Raw genomic sequence first — 22,069 nt, forward strand, 5'->3', positions numbered from 1 at the left:
CGGCCCCGTCCCCCCCTTCCCACTGACCCGGCAGGTGGCCCCCGAGGAGCTTGCACTCGTGCACAACCTGAGGAAAATGGTGAAAAACGACTGGGTGAGTATGTGCGACGCCTGATAGTTTTCGGCTCCGATTTTACACCCAGAAAGTTCTTGTATCTTCCTTAATTGCCCTAGCAGTGCCGAAGTTTAAAATCTGGATATTTGGTTTCCTATCTTCCTGCTCGCCTTGGATACAAGCCACTGTACTTAAATCCTGGCATACTTTGACTCTGCAGCTGTTCAGAGTGGTTTTATATCTTAGCAACTTCGGAAAAGATTTTGATAAATTGAAGATCACGTAGCAGTTTGCCATCAGCGCCACACCAGAAGTGATAACCTACTTAGTTGCCATTCAGCTGTACTAAAAATCGACCGGTGATTAAAATGCACTTTTCTGGGGCGCCTGGGTGGCTCAGTTGGTTAAGCCTCCGACTCTTGATTTCAGCTCAGGTCGTGATCTCACGGTTCATGGGATAGAGCGCCACGTGGGGCTGAGCAAGGGGTGTGGAGCCTGCTTGGGATTCTCTCTCTCCGTCTCTCTGCCCCACCCCCATGCATGCTCACCCTCTCTAATTAAACTTCTAAAAAAATAAATAAATAAAATGCATTTTTCTTCTTTGCATTTTTTTAAAATATTTTTTAACATCTTTATTTGAGAGACACAGAGAGAAAGACACAGATTCCGAAGCAGGCTCCAGGCTGGGAGCTGTCAGCATAGAGCCCGACCCTGGGCTCAACCCACGAACAGTGAGATCATGACCTGAGCTGATGTCCATCGCTTAACCAGCTGAGCCACGCAGGCGCCCCACTTTTTCACCTTTTTCTAATTCAGCTTTTTGTCCTTTCTTTCAGCATGGAGGCACCATCGTGCTGACTTTGAGCCAGACTGGATCCCTCTTCAAGCCGCGGAAGGCCTATCTGCCTCAGGAGCTGCTGGGAAAGGTCCAATCTTTAGAAAATCTGGTTCCCCTTAGTCACTTTGTCAAAAGAGATCGCTTTTTCTTTTTGGACATAATTACAGACTTGGAGAACAACCATATTGATGTATGACTTCACCCAGATTCCTGAACGCTAACACTTTACCATATTTGCTTTCTTCTTCTCCATTTTTCCCCTCAATTATGTGACAGTAACCTGAGACACGATGCCTCTGTTCTCTTAAATAACATGTATTTCCTAAAATCAGAGACATTCTAAATATAGAAACACAGCACAACTGTCAAAATCAGGAAACTGGCATCGACAGAACGCTGTTACCTAATCTGTAGGACTTCTAACTTTACCAGTCACCCCACATCCTTCACAGAGACAGAAAGTCCCGGATCGTGCGTTTGATGGTCTTGCTCTGTCGTCTCCTTCAAGGGGGGGGACAGTGCTTCAGTCTTTGAATATTTAGATCTGTGTGTTTGAAGAGTACTGGCCACCGTGGGTTATCTTACGGCTTGGCTGGTGTTGTCTCCTGATCATGTGCAATGGTAGCCGCAGGGCTGGGTCTCTATGGTATCCAGCATCGGGAGGCGCCTGTGAGCCCCAGTTCTCCCAGTGACTCCAGGGGGAAGGTTGGACACTTGGCTAAGGTGCTGTCCATCTGGGTTCTCGGCAGTAAAGTTACTATTTTCCTTGTGTAACAAGTACGAATAAATGGACGCCTACTTTGAAACTAGGTAAATACCTGTTACTCCTCAAGCCTTCCCTTACTGGTTTGAGCATCCACTTGTGATTCTCCCCAGAGTCCAGTGGAGATATTTGCAAAATGGTATTTTCTAGCTCTCTTGTGTCTTCTACACGGATCCCTTGGCTTTCTGTCACATGCAGGAACTTTCCTTCCCCACTCTTTTCTTTCCAGGTGGACATACAGGCTCCTCTTTCATGAGCTTCAAACCTTTACTGTCATTATTGATTTGGGTGCTTCATTTGTCCCAGATCTGGCCTGTAAAAGCCCCTTCAGGGTGGCTTCTGTGCCCTCTGCACATGCCCCCATCAGTCTGTAGGCCCTGATTTACTTCTTGGCAAGAAATAGGTTCCACGCTCATCTCGTCCTTTCTATGCCCCCGTCCTAGCCATTCCTCCGGGCAGCCCTGATTCATGTTCGAGGAGAACGGTTACTAACCATGGCCCGGGAGGCACCTGGCTGGCTGAGGTGGTGGAGCGTGCGACTCGATCTCAGGGTCGTGGGTTCAAGCCCAACATCGTGTGTGGCTCCTGCTCTACAGAAGTGTTTAAAATATGCTCCCTTTAAGAGGTGGAACCAAATTCCCCACCTCTTGAGAGCGAACTGGATCTTAGGTACCAAGATGTGAGTGCCAGGTGTGCTCATAGTTGCTGGGGCATCACTGCTAGAAAGTGTGAAAACAGACACACACGTGTGTACTATACTCATATCTGTCCGTCTGTACACACCCATACTTGTCTAACATTTGTTAGAAAACCATGTGTTCACATGGATACAGGCTCGCATCACAGCGTCCCCTTCCCCCTTCCCGTACCTGGAACCCTCACCTCCAGCAGTAAGAAGGCTGCTCTTGGCATCCCGTGGACGTGTCAGCGCAGTCCGAGGTGGCAGAGTAAGCTGCGTGACCAGTCGCCCTGGACTTTGTGAGAACAGAGCCGCAGACTGGGGGCCAGTGTCTGCCCAGCGCTGCCGTGTCCGGCTGCGGGGCCCCCGGGCCAGGGCTCTGTTCGGAAGCTGGGGGAGTGTCCCTCCTCTGCCCGTGTTCAGCCTGAAATCTGGAATCCAGTTTGACCTACTTGTTTCCGTTCACGTTCCATCTACTGGGTCTTTTTCCGCATCCTTATCAAGTTTGTTTCCTATTTTTGAACTTAACGAACAGTCAAAATGGTTGTTGACTGCTGGAGTCAAAACCGTAAAAAAAATGTTTTAAATATGTACGTATATCCACATGTTGAATATCCACGTAAACCCACACGCAGAAGACTCCTGTCTTGTGCATACGGCCCAGTGGCCGTGGGGGGCCGGGCGCTGTGTGGAGCCCGTGAGGCCCGCGAGCGAGCAGAGGGCGGAAGAAAAACAGACCTTGCCGTCCGCATGTTCGAGTGCGTTTGCTCTCTCCTCCGGCTCGTCACTTAACGGACACTGTCTTCATCCTTTTCCTTCTCCAGGAGGGATTTGATGCCTTGGATCCCTTTATTCCCATCCTGGTTTCCAACTACAGCCCGAAGGAGTTTGAAAGTTGTATTCAGTATTATCTGGAGAACAGTTGGCTTCAACATGAGAAAGGTAGGTTAATTTTTCGGGGTTTTATGTTCAGAGTCCCACTGAGTCAGAGCCATGACCTCTTCTTCCCTCGGCAGCAGCCTGCAACTTGTATTTCCCTTTTTCCCTTTATCCTGACTCCTCTCTGGCTGGCTGCAGGGTGTGGAGAGGGGTGGGGGAGGGGAAGTTAAATTTACAAAAAAACAGGACATCTCTCCCCAGATTCTCATGGTCCAGAATCTGGTGCTCACGGAAAGAGGCGGCCAGGCCAAGGCCAGCCGTCCGGGGAGGGCGGGGGGGCGGGGGGGGTAGCTGTCAGCTCTACCTGCCCTGTGCGCACGCAAGCATTCAGCCGTTTGTTTCAGTCTCGCCCTCCCCTCTGGGTGCGGGGGGTCCAGGGAGACGAAAGGCTGACCGCTCTCTAGGTGGTCGTGGTCGAGAACTGGCAGAGACGGGGTGGGTTATCCGGGGAAGGAGGGAAGGGTGTAGAGCAGCTCCCGCACATGGCGGGCTGGGGGGCACGGCTGGGGAGATTTCTAAGGGGGTCAGCAGGTTTGACAAAGTGCTAGAGGCCAGATGTTCTTGGCTCAGAGGGAGGCAGATGCTGAGCCAGAGGAATAAACACAGAAAAGGTGGTCGCTTACCGGGAGAAAGGCTCTGGAAGCGAGACCTTGGGAGTGTCACGTGGCCGGTGCCGACGGAGTTTTTGGGGTAACAGTGCTGCAGGAGAGAACTGCCAGCTGTGTGTGTCTGCTCCCCGCCCCCCACCTTAGCTCACACAGAAGAAGGGAAAAAGGAGCTTCTGTTCCTGAGTAATGCAAACCCTGGACAGCTGGAGCGGCTGTGCGCCCACCTTTGAGCCACGGTCACGACGCGCGTGGACGACAGTGGACGTTTCCTTTCACAGACCCCGTCAGGTGGGGGGGGGGGGGGGCCACACGGTCCACGGACAGAGGCCCCTGTGCCGCAGCGGCTCCCCCGTGAAGTGACCATGTGGCAGTAAGGTGTCCTCTTGTTCCCGAAACTCGTGAGAGCTTATCAGGGGTGGTTTTCGTATTGTAAGTAATTATGGATCTGTCCTTAAAAATAAATGATCCTTCTTAAAGTGTTGCGTTAGATTTTTAAGATGGGAAGAGCCTTCCTTTGGCCAAATTGAATTTCCCCGAATTCTGCTTGTTAGGAGTCTGGAGAGACCAGATCCTAGAGAAATTTCCATGAGTTCTATCTTCCAGACTTGATGTGGCTCAGGAGACCGAGATTCACACCGTAACTCCTCCCCCACAAGCACCTACACCGACTGCTCACTTCCTACTGACGCTGCCACCACTGTTCCCGGGAGCCTGACCGAGGCCCCTTTCTGCAGGTTCCGGACACGGTGTGGAGTAAGGAGGGAGCGCAGGGAGAGTGGTTCTGTCTACGCAGCCACCTTCAAGGGACCGGAGGAAACGGTGACTCAGATCAGCCTCGGCACAGAATTCTCTGCCCCTGCCCACACCGGTGGTGTCAGAAGTTCGAGTCCCGGCTGCCACTTACTGGCGGTCTTAGGGCCTCGCAGCCGATCTGCTTCTCCAGTGTCCCCTGACCTCTGCTTCACCTGGTCTGAGGGCAAGAACGCCCCGCCGTCAGGGGGCCGTGAGGACTGAACCACCCGGCATGTGGACGGGACCTCACACATGGCAGGCTGCTACCGTTCGGGACTTGGATTTGAGGGAGACAGTCTCCCCTGGAGAGCCGGCTTCCCCTGCCTGACCCTCCTCCTCGAGGATTCCGTCAGAAGCAGAGCCTCACCCGACCCAGCCTCGGTCAGCGCAGCCAGACTCCGAGGCGAGTGCCCTACAAGCCTGCGGGGTCAGCCGCCACCACTGGAAGGCTCTAAGCCCTGTGACAAACCCCTTTAGTGTGGTTCTGCCCTCTGAACCCTGACTGACACCCCCCCCCCCCCCCCACTGGGGACGGTCACGGCCAGGTTTATCTTACCCTGAGCTCAAAGCCCTCGGCCTCTCCATCCGCTCCATCGCTTCCCGCTCCAGCCCCTCTCGTCCTTTGTGCCGGCCTGCTCTCCACCCCCACCCCTGCCTCCTCTCTCCCAATGCTTCCGAGGCCCTAGTGAGCTGTGCTGCGGCCCGGGTCACCCAGGGGCCTCAGTCCACCTGTTCCTCTTGTTGCCCTGTGGGCATTACAGTTCAAGCCACAAAAATAGATCTCATGGAAACCAGCCTCCTTCCTCTCGTTCCCCTTTTCTAGAAGCAACTTCTGTTACCAAATCCTAGACCTAAAACTCTCCACAAAAAATAGGCTTTTGGGGCACCTGGGTGGCTCATTCGGTTAAAAGTCCGACTTTGATTTCGGCTCAGGTCACAATCTCACGGTTAGTGGGTTCAAGCCCCGCGTTTGGGCTCTGTGCTGACAACACGGAGCTTGCTTGGGGTTCTCTGTCTCTGCCCCTCCCCTCAAACAAATAAACTTTAAAAAAAAAAATAGGCTTTTTTTTAAAGCCTTTTTTTTTTTTTTTTTTTTTAAGTTCATCGAGAGAGAAAATCCCAGACAGGTTCTGCGTTGTCAGCACAGAGCCCAACATGGGACTCAAACCCACGAAGCGCAAGATCATGACCTGAGCTGAAGCTGGACGTTTAACCGACTGAGCCACCCAGGCGCCCCTAAAGATTTTATTCTTAGTAAACTCTACACCCAGCGTGGGGCTTGAACTCACACATCCAATGTCCAGAGCCCCACGCTGCTGTAAACCCCCAGCCCCCGGCCTCTGCCACTGAGAGCAGCAACCCAGAGATGGCCGCAGCTCCTCTCCTCCCAGGGGGCGTCTGCACCCCACTGGCAGACCCGAGCCTTAGCTGCAAATGAGGCTGGGAACCCGGCTTCCATGTCTGGGTGGCTAAACCCATCATCGATAGGCCTCATCTTCATTGACGAACGTGGAACAATAAGTTGTATGGCTGTCCCACCACAGGTCCTACTGAAGAGTTACCATCGTTCCTTCTGTCATTTGCTAAATGTAGACTCAATTTTTTTCCAAATCCTCTATCATAATCTACCCCGTCCAGTCCTCTTTTTCTTAAGATCCTTCTACTACAGACTCAATCCTCATGCCCCGATTTCTACTGGCTCCTTGCTAAGCCTGCCGCGTAGTCTCTTAGGGCTTCTCTTAATCACTCAATTGCATTGAGTCCAGATTCGAAAGTAAGAAGTAAGACTGTCTTAATTTTCAGATGACAGCCCTGTAGAGAGAAAATCTTAGGCTCAAAACATCTAAATATAAGTTCAGCAAGGCCACAATACAAGATGAATACACAAAAACCAATTCTATGTCTCTGTTATAGCAATGAAATAAAACTGCAATTAAGAAAGTAAATTCAAAGAGCAGGAATACAAAGTATTGGCAATTTTAACAGAGGAACTGCAAAATTATACACCAAAAACTATAAATTATTACCGAGGGAAATTAAAGAGGATCTAAACTGGAAAGACGGTCTGTGTTCACAGGTTGGAAAACTCAATGGGGTTAAGATGTTAATTCTCCCCAGACTGGCCGATAAGTGCAATCAGTACTAAAATTTCAGCAGGCTCTTTTGCAAAAATTGGCAACTGACCCTAAAGTTCATACAGAAAAAAAAAAAACCTGGAGTAGTCAAAATGATTTTTTAAATAAGCAAACTGGGCAGAGTTACTCTTCCTTTTTTCAAAACATAATCTAAAGCTACGGTAACATGACAGCGCGGTCCTGGTACAACCACAGACAACACTGAGTCCAGACAGAAGTCTCGTGTTTACAGTCAACTGATTTTCAACAAAGATGTGAAGGCAATATATTGAGGAAAATCCCCAAAAGATTGTGCTGGGATAGCTGGTTATGGACAAGCAAAATCATGGATTTGGACCACAGATTTACACACTCAAAATGTATCATGGGGCTAAGTGTAAGAAGTAAACTATAAAACACTGAAAAGTGGGGCGCCTGGATGGCTCAGTCGGTTAGGTGTCCGACTTTGGCTCAGGTTCACCGTTCATGAGTTCAAGCCCCACGTCGGGCTCTGTGCTGACAGCTTGGAGCCTGCAGCCTGCTTCGGATTCCGTGTCTCCCTCTCTCTCTGCTCTTCCCCCACTTGCACTGTCCCCCTCTCTCTTTCTGCTCCTCCCCTGCTCATACTCTGTCTCTCAAGAAAAAGTAAACCATTAAAAAATTTTTTTTTAATTATAAATAAAAGAGAACAAAAGCTTCATGACCTTACGTTGGACAACAATTTCTTATATATAACACCAAAGATACGGTCCATAGAATACTTGATAAACTAGACTTCATGAAAATTTAAAATTTTCATTCCAGAAAAGATCCCATTGATTAAATTAAAAAAGAGGGGCGCCTGGGTGGCTCAGTTGGTTAAGTGTCTGACTTCTATTCAGGTCATGATCTCACGGTTCGTGAGTTCGAGCCCGCACGTTGGGCTATGTATTTACTTGCGTCACCATTTGAAAGGAAATTGCAGGCTAGTCTTTTATCACATTTCTCCTAAGAATAGGATATTCTCCTATATAATCAAAATTCCATTACCACACCAGAGAAACCCATCATCAATATAACGTTCAATAATACTATGCTTTTTTAAATTTCTCCAGTCATCCCAACATCTTCATGGCTACCCGACCCCCCACCACCCCCCGTTGCCAATTCAGATTCCAATCAGTGTTCACAAATTACATTAACAATGAAGTATCTCTTAAGTGTCCTGTTACCTTCAGTAGACCCGCTGGGGTTTTGTTGGTGTTGTTATTTGACATTTTTGAAGACATGTGGCCAGTTGTACAGACTGTCCAACATTCTGGACTCATCTAATTGTTCCTGCAGATACAGGTTAAAGGCTTTCGCGAGCATAGTGGGTGGGTGACGTGTTCTACTGGCCACACATCACATCACTTCGGTTGGTTCCATTACTGGTGATGCTAAATTTGATCACTTGGTTAATTTTGACATCCGTCATCATAAAAATATGCTCTCGCAATGTGATCAACAGCCTAAGTTCAGCTGTGGCATGTTTCTTTGAAATCCTGAAACCTTCCCGTTGACCAACAAATTACCACCCACTGATGATCTTCGTCTAAGTTCTTACATTGATACCTGCAATCTAAATCGAAATTCTATCCTTCCATCTACATTTACTAGCTGCTGTTCTGTCACCCCTAACACTCTCCCTTTTTTTTTTTTTTTTTAATCTCCTTGGGGACATTTTGAAAATACGGTGTTTAAATACCCCGTGAAATTGGAACAGACCAACAGAACAGGATCGAGAGCCCGGAACATAACATGAAAAGCATTAATATTTGAAAAGGTCCATGAATGTGACTATGTTTTAAAAAGCAAAGCAAACACAAACTCTATTCTTCTAAAAACTTCCTTTAAGGCAGTGAAAAAGCAAACAGAGTGGTAGTAGATAACTTTGAACACACACAACTGACAAACGCCTTGTATCCCGAATCAAGTACTGACTCCCACAGATCAGTAAGACGATCCAAAAGAAAGACGGGCAAGAAACTTGAACATGCACGTCACATAAATGGATCTCCACCCGGCCGATAAACGTACGAAAAAGTGCTCTCAGCCTCGTTAGCAGTTAAAACCCGTGATGAGGACTACAATCTTTAAAGGTAACGGTGCATCGACTGAAAACTCGCCCGCACCGGTGGTGGAGGGTCACACCGGTAAAGAGTTTGAGAAGACAGGTTTGTGCTATTTACCAAGCTCGAGGACAGCCTCCACTCCGACCCAACGCGTCCACTCCAGGTGCGCGCCCCGCGGAAGCGCGTGCAGGTACAGCGGCACGGGGGGGGGGGGGGTCTCGGCGCACGCCCACCAGCCGCCAGCTGGGGCGACCTCGGCCCGCCGTCAGGGCACCCCTCGGCCGCGGCGCGCCCGCACAACGGGGCCACGAGAGTAGCTGCAAGTACGCGCAAGGTTGGGGGAGAGTTTCTCAGACGACATCGAACAAAAGGCAGACGCAAAACACTGCCAAGGGCGCCTCATTCACGGGACGTGACGGACAGGCAGGCCTGCCCGCACTACGGGAGGCGACGCCGACGCAGCGACCGCAGCCTCCTCCGCTCGGCCGCCGGCTGGACCCACGCGAGACGCCAGGCCCCGCCCACAGCGGGCCACGAGACGCCCGGCCCCCGCGCCGGCCACTTCCGGCCGCGCCGGGCCCCGCCCCCCAGCGAGAGCTGGGCCAGCGCCGGCCTGGCCCGAGTGGAGGCGGGGCTTCCGAAGCCCGACGAATCGCTCGCCCTACGGGAAAGGACGTACGTGTGGACCAGTACTGCGCGGGGGCGGAGACCCCGCCCACAAGCCGACGATCCAATGGGCCCCGAGCGGCGAGTGGGCCGCCGCGCCTGCGCGACCCAGCGGAGCCGGGCGGCATGGCGGGCGGGGCCCGGGAGGTGCTCACGCTGCAGTTGGGCCACTTTGCGGGCTTCGTGGGAGCGCACTGGTGGAACCAGCAGGTGAGGCCTGCGGGCGCTGTCGCCGCGGGGCCGCTCGGGGTCTCCAGCCGTCCCCGCTGAGGCCAGGCCTTCCCCTGTGCACCCCCAGGATGCTGCGCTGTGCGCCCCGACCGGTGCCAAGGAACCGCCGGGAGAGCTGTGTCCCGACGTCCTATACCGGACCGGCCGGACGCCCCACGGCCAGGAGACGTACACGCCTAGACTCATCCTCATGGATCTCAAGGGTGAGGCGGCGGCCGGGGTCGGCCAGCGCGCAGGGAGCCCCCGGGCGTGCGGACCGGAGACAAGCAGCCGCAGGGACCCGGTGGACTGTGGCACTCTCGTGGGACCCCGCGGTGCTCCCTTCCTACGGCCGCACAGCTCACGCCCAGGCTGGGGATGGAGGAGAATCTGGATTCTCCCAGACGAGGGTTTTACCGGGCCCAAGTGTGTGCACGAAAGCTCGGTGGCAGCAGGCTGGCAGGAAGATTAGCCGGAGGCGGGGAGGCAGGGAGGAGCGAGGCCTCGACCCGACGCTGCCTGTTCTTTTTTGTACAGGTAGCCTGAGCTCCCTAAAACAAGAAGGTGGACTCTACGGGGACAGACAGCTGGATGCAGCAATAGCATGGTACTGGTGACGTTGGCAGTGGGAATGTGCACAGGAAGCTGGACAGCTGCGAGGAACGGTCACTGAAATCCTTCTCCGTTTCCCCCCCCCCCCCCCCCAGGCAGGGAAAGCTTACCACACACAGGGAGGAACTCTATCCCCAAATCCCTGGCCTCCAGGACCTTCTGAGTGCAGAGGTGAGGGCCTCTACTGCTAGAGCTAGAGTGGCCTCCACTGGGGCAGAGAAAAAGGATTTTGATCATTTTAAGTACCTTGGGATGGCATTTTGGGAAGCAGCACTTTTTTTCCTACAGAATGTGACTGTTGGGTGAAGGCAGGCTGTAGACTTGGTCAGAATCCAAGAGAATCAGTCAACTTTTGCCTGTAGACTGCCTGGAACTAAATGCAGATTTCTCTCTACCCCCCCCCCCCCCCCCCCAGGGAGTGTTGAGTAGTGATGGGATCTGGAGGGTCAAGTCCATTCCCAATGGCAAAGGTGAGACTTCCACCAGGTACTACAGGGCAGGGAAACGGGCAGAACAGCAACAGGAAGAACACTTCTTTTCGTTTTTCTTCAGGTCCCCCACCGCTGACCACTGCTGCAGCCCCCAAACCATTCACCCCCACAGAGGACAGCATCAGAGTCTGGTCGGATTTCCTCCGGGTCCATCTACACCCCCGGAGCATCTGTATGATTCAGAAGTACAACCACGATGGGTACGTGGGCCCCAAAGGGTGTGAACCGAGAAACGGGATCCCCGCCGATGTTGATGGGGCTCCTGAGGCCACCTTCCCCGCCGTCCCTGCAAACGGGATCTTGCAGGGCTAGGGGGGTGAGGGTCGGGGCTCCTGCAAGTCCTGGTTGTGGTCACGTCCGGCAGGGAAGCAGGTCGCCTAGAGGCTTTCGGCCAAGGCGAGAGCATCCTGAAGGAGCCCCGGTGCCTGGAAGACGTGGAGGACAGGCTGCACTTCTACGTGGAGGAGTGTGATCACCTGCAGGTAGCCGTGTGGCCAGGCGGGGCCTAGGCAGGACCTCAGCCTGCCCCGTCTGCCATCACCGTCTCCTTCCAGGGCTTCCAGATCCTGTGTGACCTGCACAACGGCTTCTCTGGGCTAGGTGCCAAGGCCGCCGAGTTGCTACGAGACGAGTACTCAGGGCGGGGAATAATAACCTGGGGCCTGCTCCCTGGGCCCTACAGTCGTGGGGTGAGGACACCTTGGGGAAAAGTCCTGGGGCATGGAGCGAGACCACCCAGGGAGAAAACTGCGTAACAGTCACTCTCCCTTCCCCCAGGACCCCCTGAAAAACATCTATCGTCTGCTGAACACAGCGTTGGGCCTGGTGCACATGTCCGCCCACAGCTCTCTGGTCTGCCCCTTATCCTTGGGCGGGGGCCTGGGGCTGCGACCGGAGCCACCTGTCACCTTCCCCCACCTGCACTATGACGTAAGGCTCGAGGTTCCTGTTGGGACTGCAGCCCCCACCCCAGCCTTTCTCTGCCACCAGCCCTGTTCTCGAACCCTCCGCTTGTACTCACCCGTGACATGGCCCCTTTGGAGCACGCTGTCCTTTGTCAAAGCGCCTGGACGTCTCTGCCATTAGGGCTCTGCCTTCACACTCTGCTTTCCAGACCCTGAAGGCTAAGTGCCCTTCTTGGTATCTTCGCAGCCCGCCCTGCCTTTCCACTGTGGTGCCATCCTGGCCACAGCCCTGGACACCGTCACTGCTCCGTACCGCCTCCGTTCCTCGCCAGTCTTCATGGCTCACCTGGCAGACATGCTGAACTTCTCTGGGAAGAAGGTACGGAGCACTGCACAGGTGCCGGTCACAGTGGAGAGAAAGCCGCTACTTGATCTCTCCCTTCTCTTTAGGTGGCGACCGCAGCGGCCACCATCCCCTTCCCCTTGGCCCCAGGCCAGTCCCTTCCCGACGCCCTGGTGCAGCTGGGAGGGGCTGCCGCGTGGACCCCCCTGTCTGCATGTGGGAGCCCTTCTGGAACGTGCTGCTTCGCCCAGTCCGTGGTGCTGAGGGGTCTGGACAGAGCGTGCCACACCAGGTGAGGGGGCAGGTTCAGGGAGCCTGTTGGACTTCGGACTCCCATCCTGGTCTTGCACACACCTCTGGACATCCTGATGGCATCGCCCCACTCTTCCTCCTTCTGCCCCTCCCCCCCTTAAGAAAAGACCCTCAGCGTCCTGCTTCCGCTGATGGCCTACAAACAGGAAAATCCCTAGTTCCTGGTCCACAGATTAATGGTGGTTTTGGCTCTGTTCCGGCAGCCAGCTGGCCCCGGGGACCCCTCTGCCCTCGCCGCTGCACGCGTGCGCCACTGGGGAAGACGTCCTGGCCCGGTATTTACAACAGCAGCAGCCCACAGTCAGGAGGTCAGTGCGATGCCCACTCCCCACGCCCAGACCTCCTTCAACTTCTCGCTCAACCTCTGCTCTCGCCCCACAGCTCGGCCCACTTGCTGCTGGCTCCCTGCATGGTGGCTCCTCCGTACCCCCAGCTCTTCTCCCCAGGCCTCAGCCAGCACGGTTTGGTTGTGGATGGTCCCCCATCTGGGGCAGGTACGTGGGCAGTGAGGGTATGGGAGAGGTTTTACCGTATCCCTTCCTAGATGAAGGTTCTTGACAAAGCCCACAGTTAAACATCCCTTTATTCACTTGGTGGCCCCTGAGGGACGTGGCCTTCCTCTGGAGCATTGGTTTACTGAGGGGACGGCACACAGTCCAGTGAGTTCACTCTCCCATCCAGTCTGCGCGGCAGAGCCCGGGGTAGAAAAGCCATTTTCAGGCCTCCTTTTGTGTCCCTCTACAGCCGTGGAGAGCATCCCAGTGCTTGGGGCCCTCTGCTCCTCCTCGTCCTTGAACCGGACCCTGGGAGACCTGGCTAGAGAGCTCACCAAGCTCGATGTGCGGCGCTGGGCCAGCTTCCTGGCCGCCGGCGTGGAGCAGGGGGACCTGGACGAGGCCCTGCAGGAGCTGCACAGCCTGGCCCAGTGCTACCGGAGTGGGGGTGGCCTCGTGGACTAAGGCTTCCCAAGAACAGAAAAGAGCTGGTTTACAATAAAAACTGCTGGGTATAGGAGCTCAACGTTCTGGGACTGGCTACACCAACACAAGCACTTCATACGTCTAGAACCACTGTGGTGGGATCACAGAACAATAAATATGTGCCATCAGACCCGGGAGGGGAGGGGGGCGGGGGGAGAGGGGAGGTAGAAAGGGAGCCAAGCCCACTCCCTCGATGCTGTTCACGAGTACGTTCAGAAAGACCCAGAAGGACTCGTAAGCTAGCAGAGCCATCCGCCCCCAGTCGGCCTCAGCCCCCGCGCCTCCGGCCCTATAGCCTGAGCTCCGGGGGTGGGGCGCCAGCCAAGCACAAGCACCGCCGGCCGGGGCCAGCAGATGACACCTCCACGCGCCCAGAGTCACGCGTCCAGCTCCTCCTCCGACAGGAGGTCCCCGCGGTCAGACAGCTGGTCTGTGTTGCTGGTGCTGGTCGCGTCCTCCTCCTCCTCAGAACTGGCCTCACAGGCCGTGTGGAAGAGCCGCATGAGTTCCCGGAAACGGTGGGAAACCTAAGGCCAGAGAGGAAGGTTCTGACGTTGACCAAGCAGTACGTGCCGATCGAGCAATCGGTCTGTTCCCCACAGTGAGGTCGGGAGGGCTGTGTCCTCCCCACACGAGAGGGGACTCCGGTCAAGAGGCTTATCAGCATCTGGCCCCAAATCATACGGCTCCCGAACACGACCTGGAACGTCTGTGGGCTCCTGACGGTCCACCGCCCTCTCTCAAACTAAAACCAGACTCCCTGACGAGTCGGGCCCCTCCTTGGGGCCCATCTGTACAGTCGCACTTGGTGTCCTGTCTCCTGCTTGGCCAACCCAGCCTCTCCTCGCCAGTCCGTGTGCTTGGATCCCCTGGGGCCCGAAGCTCTGGCACGGCTTTCGCCACTTACCTCGGTCGGGGTCTTGTTTCCTAGCTGCTGGGAGATGACGCTGAAAGTCTGTGGCTGTGCCCCCCGCTCCTGGCACATGGTGAGAATCACGCGGTCAGCTTCCCTGGAACCCACATACCACGATTAACTCCAGATTAGCAAAATGGACACGTGCACTCATTTTCCAGATACACACGCAGCGGCCCCCCCTCCACCTACCTGGTCCACAGCACCACCTTCTCCCCGGTGGAGCTGACCTTGCTGTTGTTGGCACAAACAGTAGCTTCTGTGGTCTTCGGCTGCTGCTCTCCCACGGGAGCCTTGCCCTGCGCTCCACAGTCCTTAACCAAACCTCCCCTAGGGGCTTTGGAAGAAGTCTCTGAGGTGTCCGTTCCCGACAACGACTCGTGGACGGGGGACATCCTGTGTGCGGTCTTCACCCCAGCTCTGCTCGACAGCAACCAGCTCCCCGGACTGTCTGAGACCTCAGACAACCGTCTCCTCCCTAAGTCTCTGGTCCTTGAGGAAACGGGACTCAGAAAGGAAGCAGGGTTCTCCTCGGTTCCAGGCCATTTCTCAGTTTCCGAAGCATCCCAGGCGGGAACGGAAGCCTCTGGCTCACCCACTGCCTCCTGGTCCTCCCCCTCATTCCGAAGTCTAGGGGACGCCTCAGGGCAGGGCAGGACCTCACGCTCAGCCTGGTTTCTCCTAACCACGCAGAGCACAACTCCAGGGCTGGAGGAAAGCTGAGGAGTCTCGGGTGAATAGGGCGGTGGGCCCCCCAGGACGAGCTGCTCTGTCAGGGTCACTTCCTGCGTGCTCTCCACTGCTGATCCTGCTTAGGAGGAAAATAAGGACCTAAGAGGATGGATGGGGTCAAGGTGCCCTGGGACGCCCAGTTACCACAGGGCCACACGGGTGGGCTACTGTGATGGAGCCCCAATCTCAAAGAGTGCGGTGGGGCTGGCTGAAGTCACTTAAATGAAGATAAAAGCCCGACTGTCAAGGCCCAGAATGGCAGTCTTCAGGACGCAGATGACCAGGGTCCGGAGGGCAGGGAAGGGAATGCAGTCACGCTGCCTCGCACTCCCAATTCCTCGAGAGGACAGAGGCCACAGCAGAGCAAGTTAAGGCCGGACAGAAGGATCTCCTATTACTTGTTAGTAAAAGAGGGGGTTCTCCATCCAAGAAGGACTTGCTCGTCCTGGCTCAGAGACGTTCTTGGTTGAAGCACGTAAGGACATGGAAAAGGGGGGAAAGAGGCGGGGCTGGCAGAACACTCACCTGGAATAGGCAGAGCTCCCCTGCCGGGCGGGCCCTGGGCAGCCTCAACGCTTTCCCGCTCGTCTGGGACTTCCTCCTCCAGCAGGTCCTTGCCCTGCCCGGCCTCCTTAGCACCAGGCACAGGGCTGGCCTCGCGGTGGGGGCTGCCGCCCGCCGACTCATGGGGCTCCTTGCTCTTGTAGGATCTGCCGTCACAGACCTGCAGGAACAGCCTCCTTGGTCAGGGGTCTCCTGACTGCCTTTTTCTCTGGCGACCAAGCCCTGCCCCCACGTCCGGCAAGTACACCTGCTCCACCAACTTTAAACGACCCAGAAGGTGTCTGGTTCTACCCGCCGTTCTCCAAGCAAGGACTGTATCTTTGCTGCCAACCAACCCTAGAGACCCGGCATTACTTCGAGGGTCTGTTTTCTTGACACAAATGTATCTCATTAAAAACAAGCAAGCAAGCAAGCTGAGAAATACTTGAAGCAGTTCATTGTTATCCAATTCCAAAAGCTTTACCCACAGGACTTTTTTTTAAGGTGTATTTATTTTTGAGAGAGAGTGCGTGCACGTGAGCACGCAGGAGAGGGACAGAGAGGAGACAGAGGGTCTGAAGCAGGTTCCAGGCTCTGCAGTGACAACAAAGAGCCCGATGCGGGGCTCGAACTCACAAACCATGAGATTGTGACCCGAGCTGAAGTCAGACACTTAACCGACTGAGCCACCCAGGCGCCCCATCCACAGGATTGTCTTTAAAAAGCAAATCCAGGGGCGCCTGGGTGGCGCAGTCGGTTAAGCGTCCGACTTCAGCCAGGTCACGATCTCGCGGTCCGTGAGTTCGAGCCCCGCGTCAGGCTCTGGGCTGATGGCTCAGAGCCTGGAGCCTGTTTCCGATTCTGTGTCTCCCTCTCTCTCTGCCCCTCCCCCGTTCATGCTCTGTCTCTCTCTGTCCCAAAAATAAATAAATGTTGAAAAAAATTTTTTAAAAAGCAAATCCATTGCCCACGTGTAAAAGATTCTATTTTGACTCAAATAGCGCGTGCACCGCCTATCGCGTGGGTGCCGTCCTTGCAGGAGCTCAAGGTGGTACCCCGTGCGGGAGCGGACCTCACCCCGAATGGGGAGGCAGTGCGGACGCCCGCCCCTCGGTGCGGCCCGGCCCGGCTCACCCTGCTGCTGCAGCGGCTACACCCTCTTCTCTTGCTTTTCTTCAGCTTGGGATCGGGGCCTCCTTCGTGGCAGGAGCAAGCACAGTCCCGGGCGCCATCCGGCCACTCGGCCTCCTAGGAGATACCGGGCTTGGTTAGCCGCCCGGCACGTCCGGGACCGAGAGAAAGCAGAGTCGTGAGGCCTCAGAACAGGTCGCCCCAGCACCCACACCAGCCTCCTCTTTCATGAGCCCCCAACTCTCCAATCGGCCCAGGAACTCTCAATCCCAGCCTGTTCTAAATCCCCGAAACCACCCTTAAATGACCCAAAGATGGACCTCTCCCAGTTGCCCAGATGTTTCAAGAAATACGTAAGTCACATACAATCTGAGGCAAAGTCCCAGGAAAGGCCGTCACAGGGTGTGACCTGACTCGACCACCTTCGCTCCTGCCTCCCCGTGCCTTGAGCTCTGCCCCCTCGCAGCCCCATTGAGGGGGGCTTTCTTTGTGCTTTTGGAGGCCCCCACATGACACTCTGTGTTCAGTAATCTCGGATGCAAGTTATCCCAACCAACAACAAGGAAACTGAAACCGAGAGAGGTGAAGTAAGCTGCCCAAGGTCATCCAGCTAAGAAGCCGTTTTCCGCAAGGGAAAGTAAAAGACATTCAGGAAAACAGACTCCTTGGAGAGCAGCAGAGGGCAGGGAGTCTGTGCAGACCTATTCGCACCCCAGCACAGCCACTTATGGACACGAGGCCCTGGCGACGGCCTCGCCATGAATGTCCGTTTCTGCCTCTGTGAAATGAAATGAGAGCAGTCTCTTGGGGGGACTGCCATGGGGCTCACCGAGAGAATGACCAGGTACGTGCCTCTAGGAGCCACGTGCACTTTGTCACCAGTACTGCTAAAGTGGGGGCTCGCTTCTGTGTCTTCATACCAACAGAAAGGAAGAAGACAAGACCCAAGAGAAATAGCTCCGAGCAAGAGAGAAGAGGGGGGAAACCTCCTCCTAATGGGGTGGCCGGTGGGGTGCTCTCCAGCATCCGCACTCCTCCCGCCAGGGGCTCCACGGCCTGACCTCGGGCTCCTGCAGCACGCGTGGCACACTCGGCCAGAGAAATGCTCACGAAACTCAAGGCCTGATTCACGACCGACAGATCACGCCCAACAACCCGGATACCTTATCGTGATTTTGGACCCCGATCTCTTTTCTTCTTTTGCTTTTTGAGGCCGTGGGCATCTTTGGGGGCTCCTCCTCCTCTTCCACATCAGGCAGGGCCACTTCTTCAAAGCCATCAAACTGGGGGACGAGTGGGTGCTGCTCGACGCGGACCCTGGGCAGGCACCCCGCGCTCCCACGGCCATCCCGCCTCCCAAAGCCCCGCGGCCCCTGGCCCCGCACCTCGTACTCCTTCTCCTCTGTCCAGTTGATCTCTTCAAAGTCGCCCAGCCGGCTGGCCGCTGGGCGCAGGTGATCAAAGAAGACGGAGAACTCATCTTGCAGGTGGTCGTGGCCCTTGAGGAGCTGCCACATCTGTGTCTTGAGCTGAGAGGGTGTCAAGGGACAGACACGTCCCCCAGGCTTCTCCAGGTGGCCATCCCACACCAGACCCACATACTCCCAAGGCCCACTTCCCTGGTGCCCTGAGGGACACACAGAAGCCTCTCTTTGAAGGCTAAGGGTTCCTCACTGCCCCCTCCCTGCTCGCGAGCCTGCGCCGGAAGGGTGCTAACGGTACGCGCGACCCCCAATGACGACACTAACGATACGTGTGACCCCCAGCTCAGGCAGCATCACCTGCTCCCTGCACCTCCCTCCCAGGGCACTGAGGGCACCTTGAGGCAGTCAGGCTCAGGTTTCAAGGGACAAGCCCCCCCCCCCCTATTCCAGGACCTTAGGCTTTAGAAAAGCCTACAAAGCCCTCCCCTTCTACGCCCCTCCAGACGTCCACGGTCCCGGCAGCCAGAGAACACGGCCCGGTCGGGGGACGGTGGGAGGCGCAGGTGCGCAGGGGGAGGAAGCAGCACGGGCAAGGGTACCTCGCTGATCTCCTGGGGCAGGCAGTCCGCGCAGCTCTGCAGGACCTTGATGATCTTCTGGTGGTGCGAGGGGTTCTCTGCAAAGCAGATCTCCAGCTGCCGGAGAAACTTGCGGCTCTTCTCAAAAGCCTGCTGCTCCTCAAACTACCACAGGGGAAAGAAGGCGAGAGAGTCCCCTGCGCGGCTGAGCGAGACCAGAGTGCTCTGAGCAGAAGACGGGAAATGCGGGCCGGGGACTGAGGTTGACGGGGCTCCTTTACGACCACGAGACGGACTTTAAGACCTGGACTTTAAGTCCAGGGCGCCCGGGTGGCTCCGTGGGTCGAGCGTCTGACTTCAGCTCATGATCTCACGGTTGGTGAGTTCGAGCCCCATATCGGGCTGTGATGACAGCATGGAACCTGCTTCGGATCCTGTATTACCCCTCCCCGCCCCACCCCCCACCGCCACCTCTCTCTGCCCCTCCCCTGCTCATTGTCTCTCAAAAATAAACATTTAAAAAAAAAAAAAAAAAAAGGAATATGCTAAAAGAGCCAGGCGTCCACCGGAGGGTTGCAATGTCAGCCAGCCCACGACACCGGGGACGTGAACAGGCCCAAGAGAAGCGCACGTCAGGGTGCTGGGGTTTCATGGACTGTGAAGTCACACACTCAAGGCCCTGTGGCACCACACGGTTTACAAAGCTCTGCACACGAGTGCTCGTCTAAGCCTCATAACCACAGGGGAAGAGCGGATGGCAGGGTGTGCGATCACCCCGTTCCCAGGGCACCCGGGTGGCTGTCGGTTGAGCAGCCGACTTCAGCCCGGGTCATGATCTCACGGTTCGTGAGTTCGAGCCCCACACAGGGCTGGCTCTCTGCTGTCGACACAGAGCCTGCCTTGGATCCTCTCTCCCTCTCTCTGCCCCTCCCCCACTTGTTCTCTGTCTCTCCCTCTCTCAAAAGAATAGACTTAAAAAACAAAAATCAGGGGCGCCTGGGTGGCGCAGTCGGTTAAGCGTCCGACTTCAGCCAGGTCACGATCTCGCGGTCCGTGAGTTCGAGCCCCGCGTCGGGCTCTGGGCTGATGGCTCGGAGCCTGGAGCCTGTTTCCGATTCTGTGTCTCCCTCTCTCTCTGCCCCTCCCCCGTTCATGCTCTGTCTCTGTCCCCAAAAATAAATAAACGTTGAAAAAAAAATTAAAAAAAAAAAAAAAAATCACCCCACTCCCATGTGACTGCCTCAAGACCATCAGAACCATCTCGTTGCACCACTCATTCCGGTGTCTCTCAACCATGACAAGACGTCCAGAACCACCGGGATATTCCCTCGTGGTTACACATTTCTCTCCAAAACTTCAAACGTCACCTTACGTGCCGGCCATCCCACACCACCGTGCATGTGATACAACTGTAGTCCCCTGCCCCATTCCACCGACAGCCCTCACTCCTCCCTCCCGACGTGTTCTTCTGTGAGGCCTTGTCACCAGGAAGCGCTATGCACATTTACTATTTCTGTCGGCTTTCTGATCCTCAAATCTACTTACTATATGCATTTCACCGTTTATCACCTGACTCTCCCAGGAGAGTGGAAGCTCCACACGGGCAAGGATGTCACCCTTTTGTAATGGCTGTACTCTCGGCACCTAGAGCTCTGCCCAACATGTACTAGGCACTCGGTTAAGTGTTTGTTGAACGATCGCCTGTTTTACCACAGTGAGGCGCAGAGGGCACATGATTTACCTGAGGCCCGTGAGGGCAAGTAAAGGTACGACCCCACATGGCACACATAAAGAAATGGGGAGACGAGGGGCCAGGAAGATCACCTCTTGAAAAGAAAAGGGCTCTGTGGGCCATGCCAGGGTCATCTGACCAGGGGCCGTCGGGGGACGGGCACAGTGTCCGTGAACCTCGCTCGGCCCCACTGTCACCGGACCCAGCAACCCCATCCACTTACTAATCCACAGGCCAGAGCCTGCTCGGGCAACAGGAAAGCAGCAAAGTCCTTGAGCAGCTGAGGCCAGTCCTGGAGCAGGATCTGCAGGCTTCTGTAGAGATCCACAGCGGTCTGCCGCTGAGGACTTGACTCGAACTCATAGATAACCTGAAGGAAGTCCTCGTACTTGCCAGGGGCGTGCCGCAGGGCTTCTCGCACCTGCGCAGGAGACGTGCCACCATCAGTGCTCTGTCCGCGGGCCCCAAAACGAAACAGCAGCACGGACCGAGGAGCGGGGGCCCCGCTAGAGAGCTCCGAGACCCGCCCTGCACAGGCCGCTCCTGACAGATCCCCAGATCTGTTCGTGGCGGACACCGCACCGAGCGAGGCACAGCTCTCTTCCGGTGGCGGGCATCCACAAACCACAGCCCTGCCCACAAGACCAGCAAGTTTCTCTAGCTCACAGTCCTACCCTGTCCCGGACTTCAGCTCCCCGCTGAAATAGAGAAGGAGCGCCCTGTGCACAGCATCAACTGAGGGTAAATAATACAGGAGTCAGGAAGGTGAGGCAGGACTGTCACTGCGAGCACACCCCCTTGCTGGGGGGGCGGGGGGGCGGGACCAAGAGAATGAGACTGTGGCACAAGACAGGAACAGGCTGGCTCATGTCTCTGGAGACCAAGGTGCTTCCCTGAGGTCCACCCTCGGGCCGATGCACAATAGGTCTTTCTTCTCAAGCTGTGAGCCCGGGATAGGCCCTTATTAGCCAACCCGTGAAGTCCCCCTCACGATGATGGTGGGATCACCTTTCCCAGCTTTCTGAACAACAGAGGGGTGATGCTCAGGGACTACGACAAGCCACGTGTCACTGAGCCCTGTGCCTCGCGGCCCCTCACACAGATCCCTGGAAGAAGCAGCCGAGCTCGGAGGGACGGTAACAGGAAGCGGCATCTGCCTACCCTGGTCAGGTAAGCCTGGGCGAAGGCCAAGTCCTTCTGCTCCCTGAGTGGGTCCCGCTCCAGGATGTCCTCATCGTACAGCAGCAGGAGCTTGGAGGTGTCCTTGCTGGCCCGGGCCCGGCCTCCCCGCCGGCCGCGAGCCCGCTGGCTGCTCCGGCCCTTCCCGGCAGCCCTGCCACCCTCTCCTGGAGAAGACACCAAGCCCACGGTTGCTCCGACCCCACCGCGCCGCCCTTCCGCCCCGGCTCCTCAGGAGACCCCACCCCCTGCTCCGGGTCTGGGAGGGCCTCGGGAGAAGAGCTGGTGGGAAAGTGGCGGGAAGGCAAGACCGGCAGGTGAGCCCTGTGCGGGCTGCACAGCCGTGCTCTCTGGGACGCTCAGGGCACCTCCGCTACTGTGCACTGAGAAAGGGAGTCCTGAGAGCGAGCACAGTCGTACGCTGGGCTCTCGGAGGA

The 22,069-nt window shown here is 55.8% G+C and overlaps 3 protein-coding genes across 17 annotated transcripts in view; 2 read left to right on the forward strand and 1 right to left on the reverse strand.

Moving 5' to 3' along the window:
• The window catches only part of DAP3 (death associated protein 3), a 34,520-nt gene extending 29,052 nt beyond the window's left edge, over positions 1-5,468 (forward strand). For 4 of the 5 annotated variants that reach the window (XM_086693041.1, XM_086693040.1, XM_086693043.1 and 1 more), the window contains 4 exons: positions 35-94; positions 892-981; positions 3,160-3,277; positions 4,027-4,358. In XM_086693041.1, coding sequence (XP_086549167.1) covers positions 35-94; positions 892-981; positions 3,160-3,277; positions 4,027-4,112 — 354 coding nt within the window. In that variant the 3' untranslated portion in view covers positions 4,113-4,358. Of the gene's footprint in view, positions 1-34; positions 95-891; positions 982-3,159; positions 3,278-4,026; positions 4,359-4,616 lie in introns of those variants that run through there. The other variant, XM_086693039.1, reaches the window with a different exon arrangement.
• A 4,135-nt stretch (positions 5,469-9,603) lies between these two features.
• On the forward strand, positions 9,604-13,434 carry MSTO1 (misato mitochondrial distribution and morphology regulator 1). The gene is made up of 14 exons (XM_025915204.2): positions 9,604-9,757; positions 9,846-9,981; positions 10,295-10,364; positions 10,465-10,540; positions 10,785-10,839; positions 10,922-11,060; positions 11,225-11,342; positions 11,415-11,549; positions 11,638-11,790; positions 12,013-12,144; positions 12,216-12,400; positions 12,624-12,728; positions 12,802-12,914; positions 13,165-13,434. Exons 1-14 carry the CDS (start codon positions 9,674-9,676, stop codon positions 13,377-13,379), a joined length of 1,716 nt encoding a protein of 571 aa, XP_025770989.1. The 5' UTR covers positions 9,604-9,673; the 3' UTR covers positions 13,380-13,434.
• GON4L (gon-4 like) overlaps positions 12,986-22,069 on the reverse strand; it is a 75,222-nt gene continuing 66,138 nt past the window's right edge. For 7 of the 11 annotated variants that reach the window (XM_086693363.1, XM_086693371.1, XM_086693362.1 and 4 more), the window contains 10 exons: positions 21,615-21,799; positions 20,677-20,874; positions 18,743-18,886; positions 18,105-18,248; positions 17,883-18,002; positions 16,723-16,836; positions 15,571-15,769; positions 14,506-15,124; positions 14,308-14,410; positions 12,986-13,927 (listed from right to left, as the gene is read on the reverse strand). In XM_086693363.1, coding sequence (XP_086549489.1) covers positions 13,778-13,927; positions 14,308-14,410; positions 14,506-15,124; positions 15,571-15,769; positions 16,723-16,836; positions 17,883-18,002; positions 18,105-18,248; positions 18,743-18,886; positions 20,677-20,874; positions 21,615-21,799 — 1,976 coding nt within the window. In that variant the 3' untranslated portion in view covers positions 12,986-13,777. Of the gene's footprint in view, positions 13,928-14,307; positions 14,411-14,505; positions 15,383-15,570; positions 15,770-16,722; positions 16,837-17,882; positions 18,003-18,104; positions 18,249-18,742; positions 18,887-20,676; positions 20,875-21,614; positions 21,800-22,069 lie in introns of those variants that run through there. The other 4 variants (XM_086693372.1, XM_086693367.1, XM_086693364.1 and 1 more) reach the window with 2 other exon arrangements.

Source organism: Puma concolor, chromosome E4 (assembly GCF_028749965.1).
Source record: "Puma concolor isolate L17-30 chromosome E4, mPumCon1.1.hap2, whole genome shotgun sequence".
NCBI classification, from domain to species: domain Eukaryota; kingdom Metazoa; phylum Chordata; class Mammalia; order Carnivora; family Felidae; genus Puma; species Puma concolor.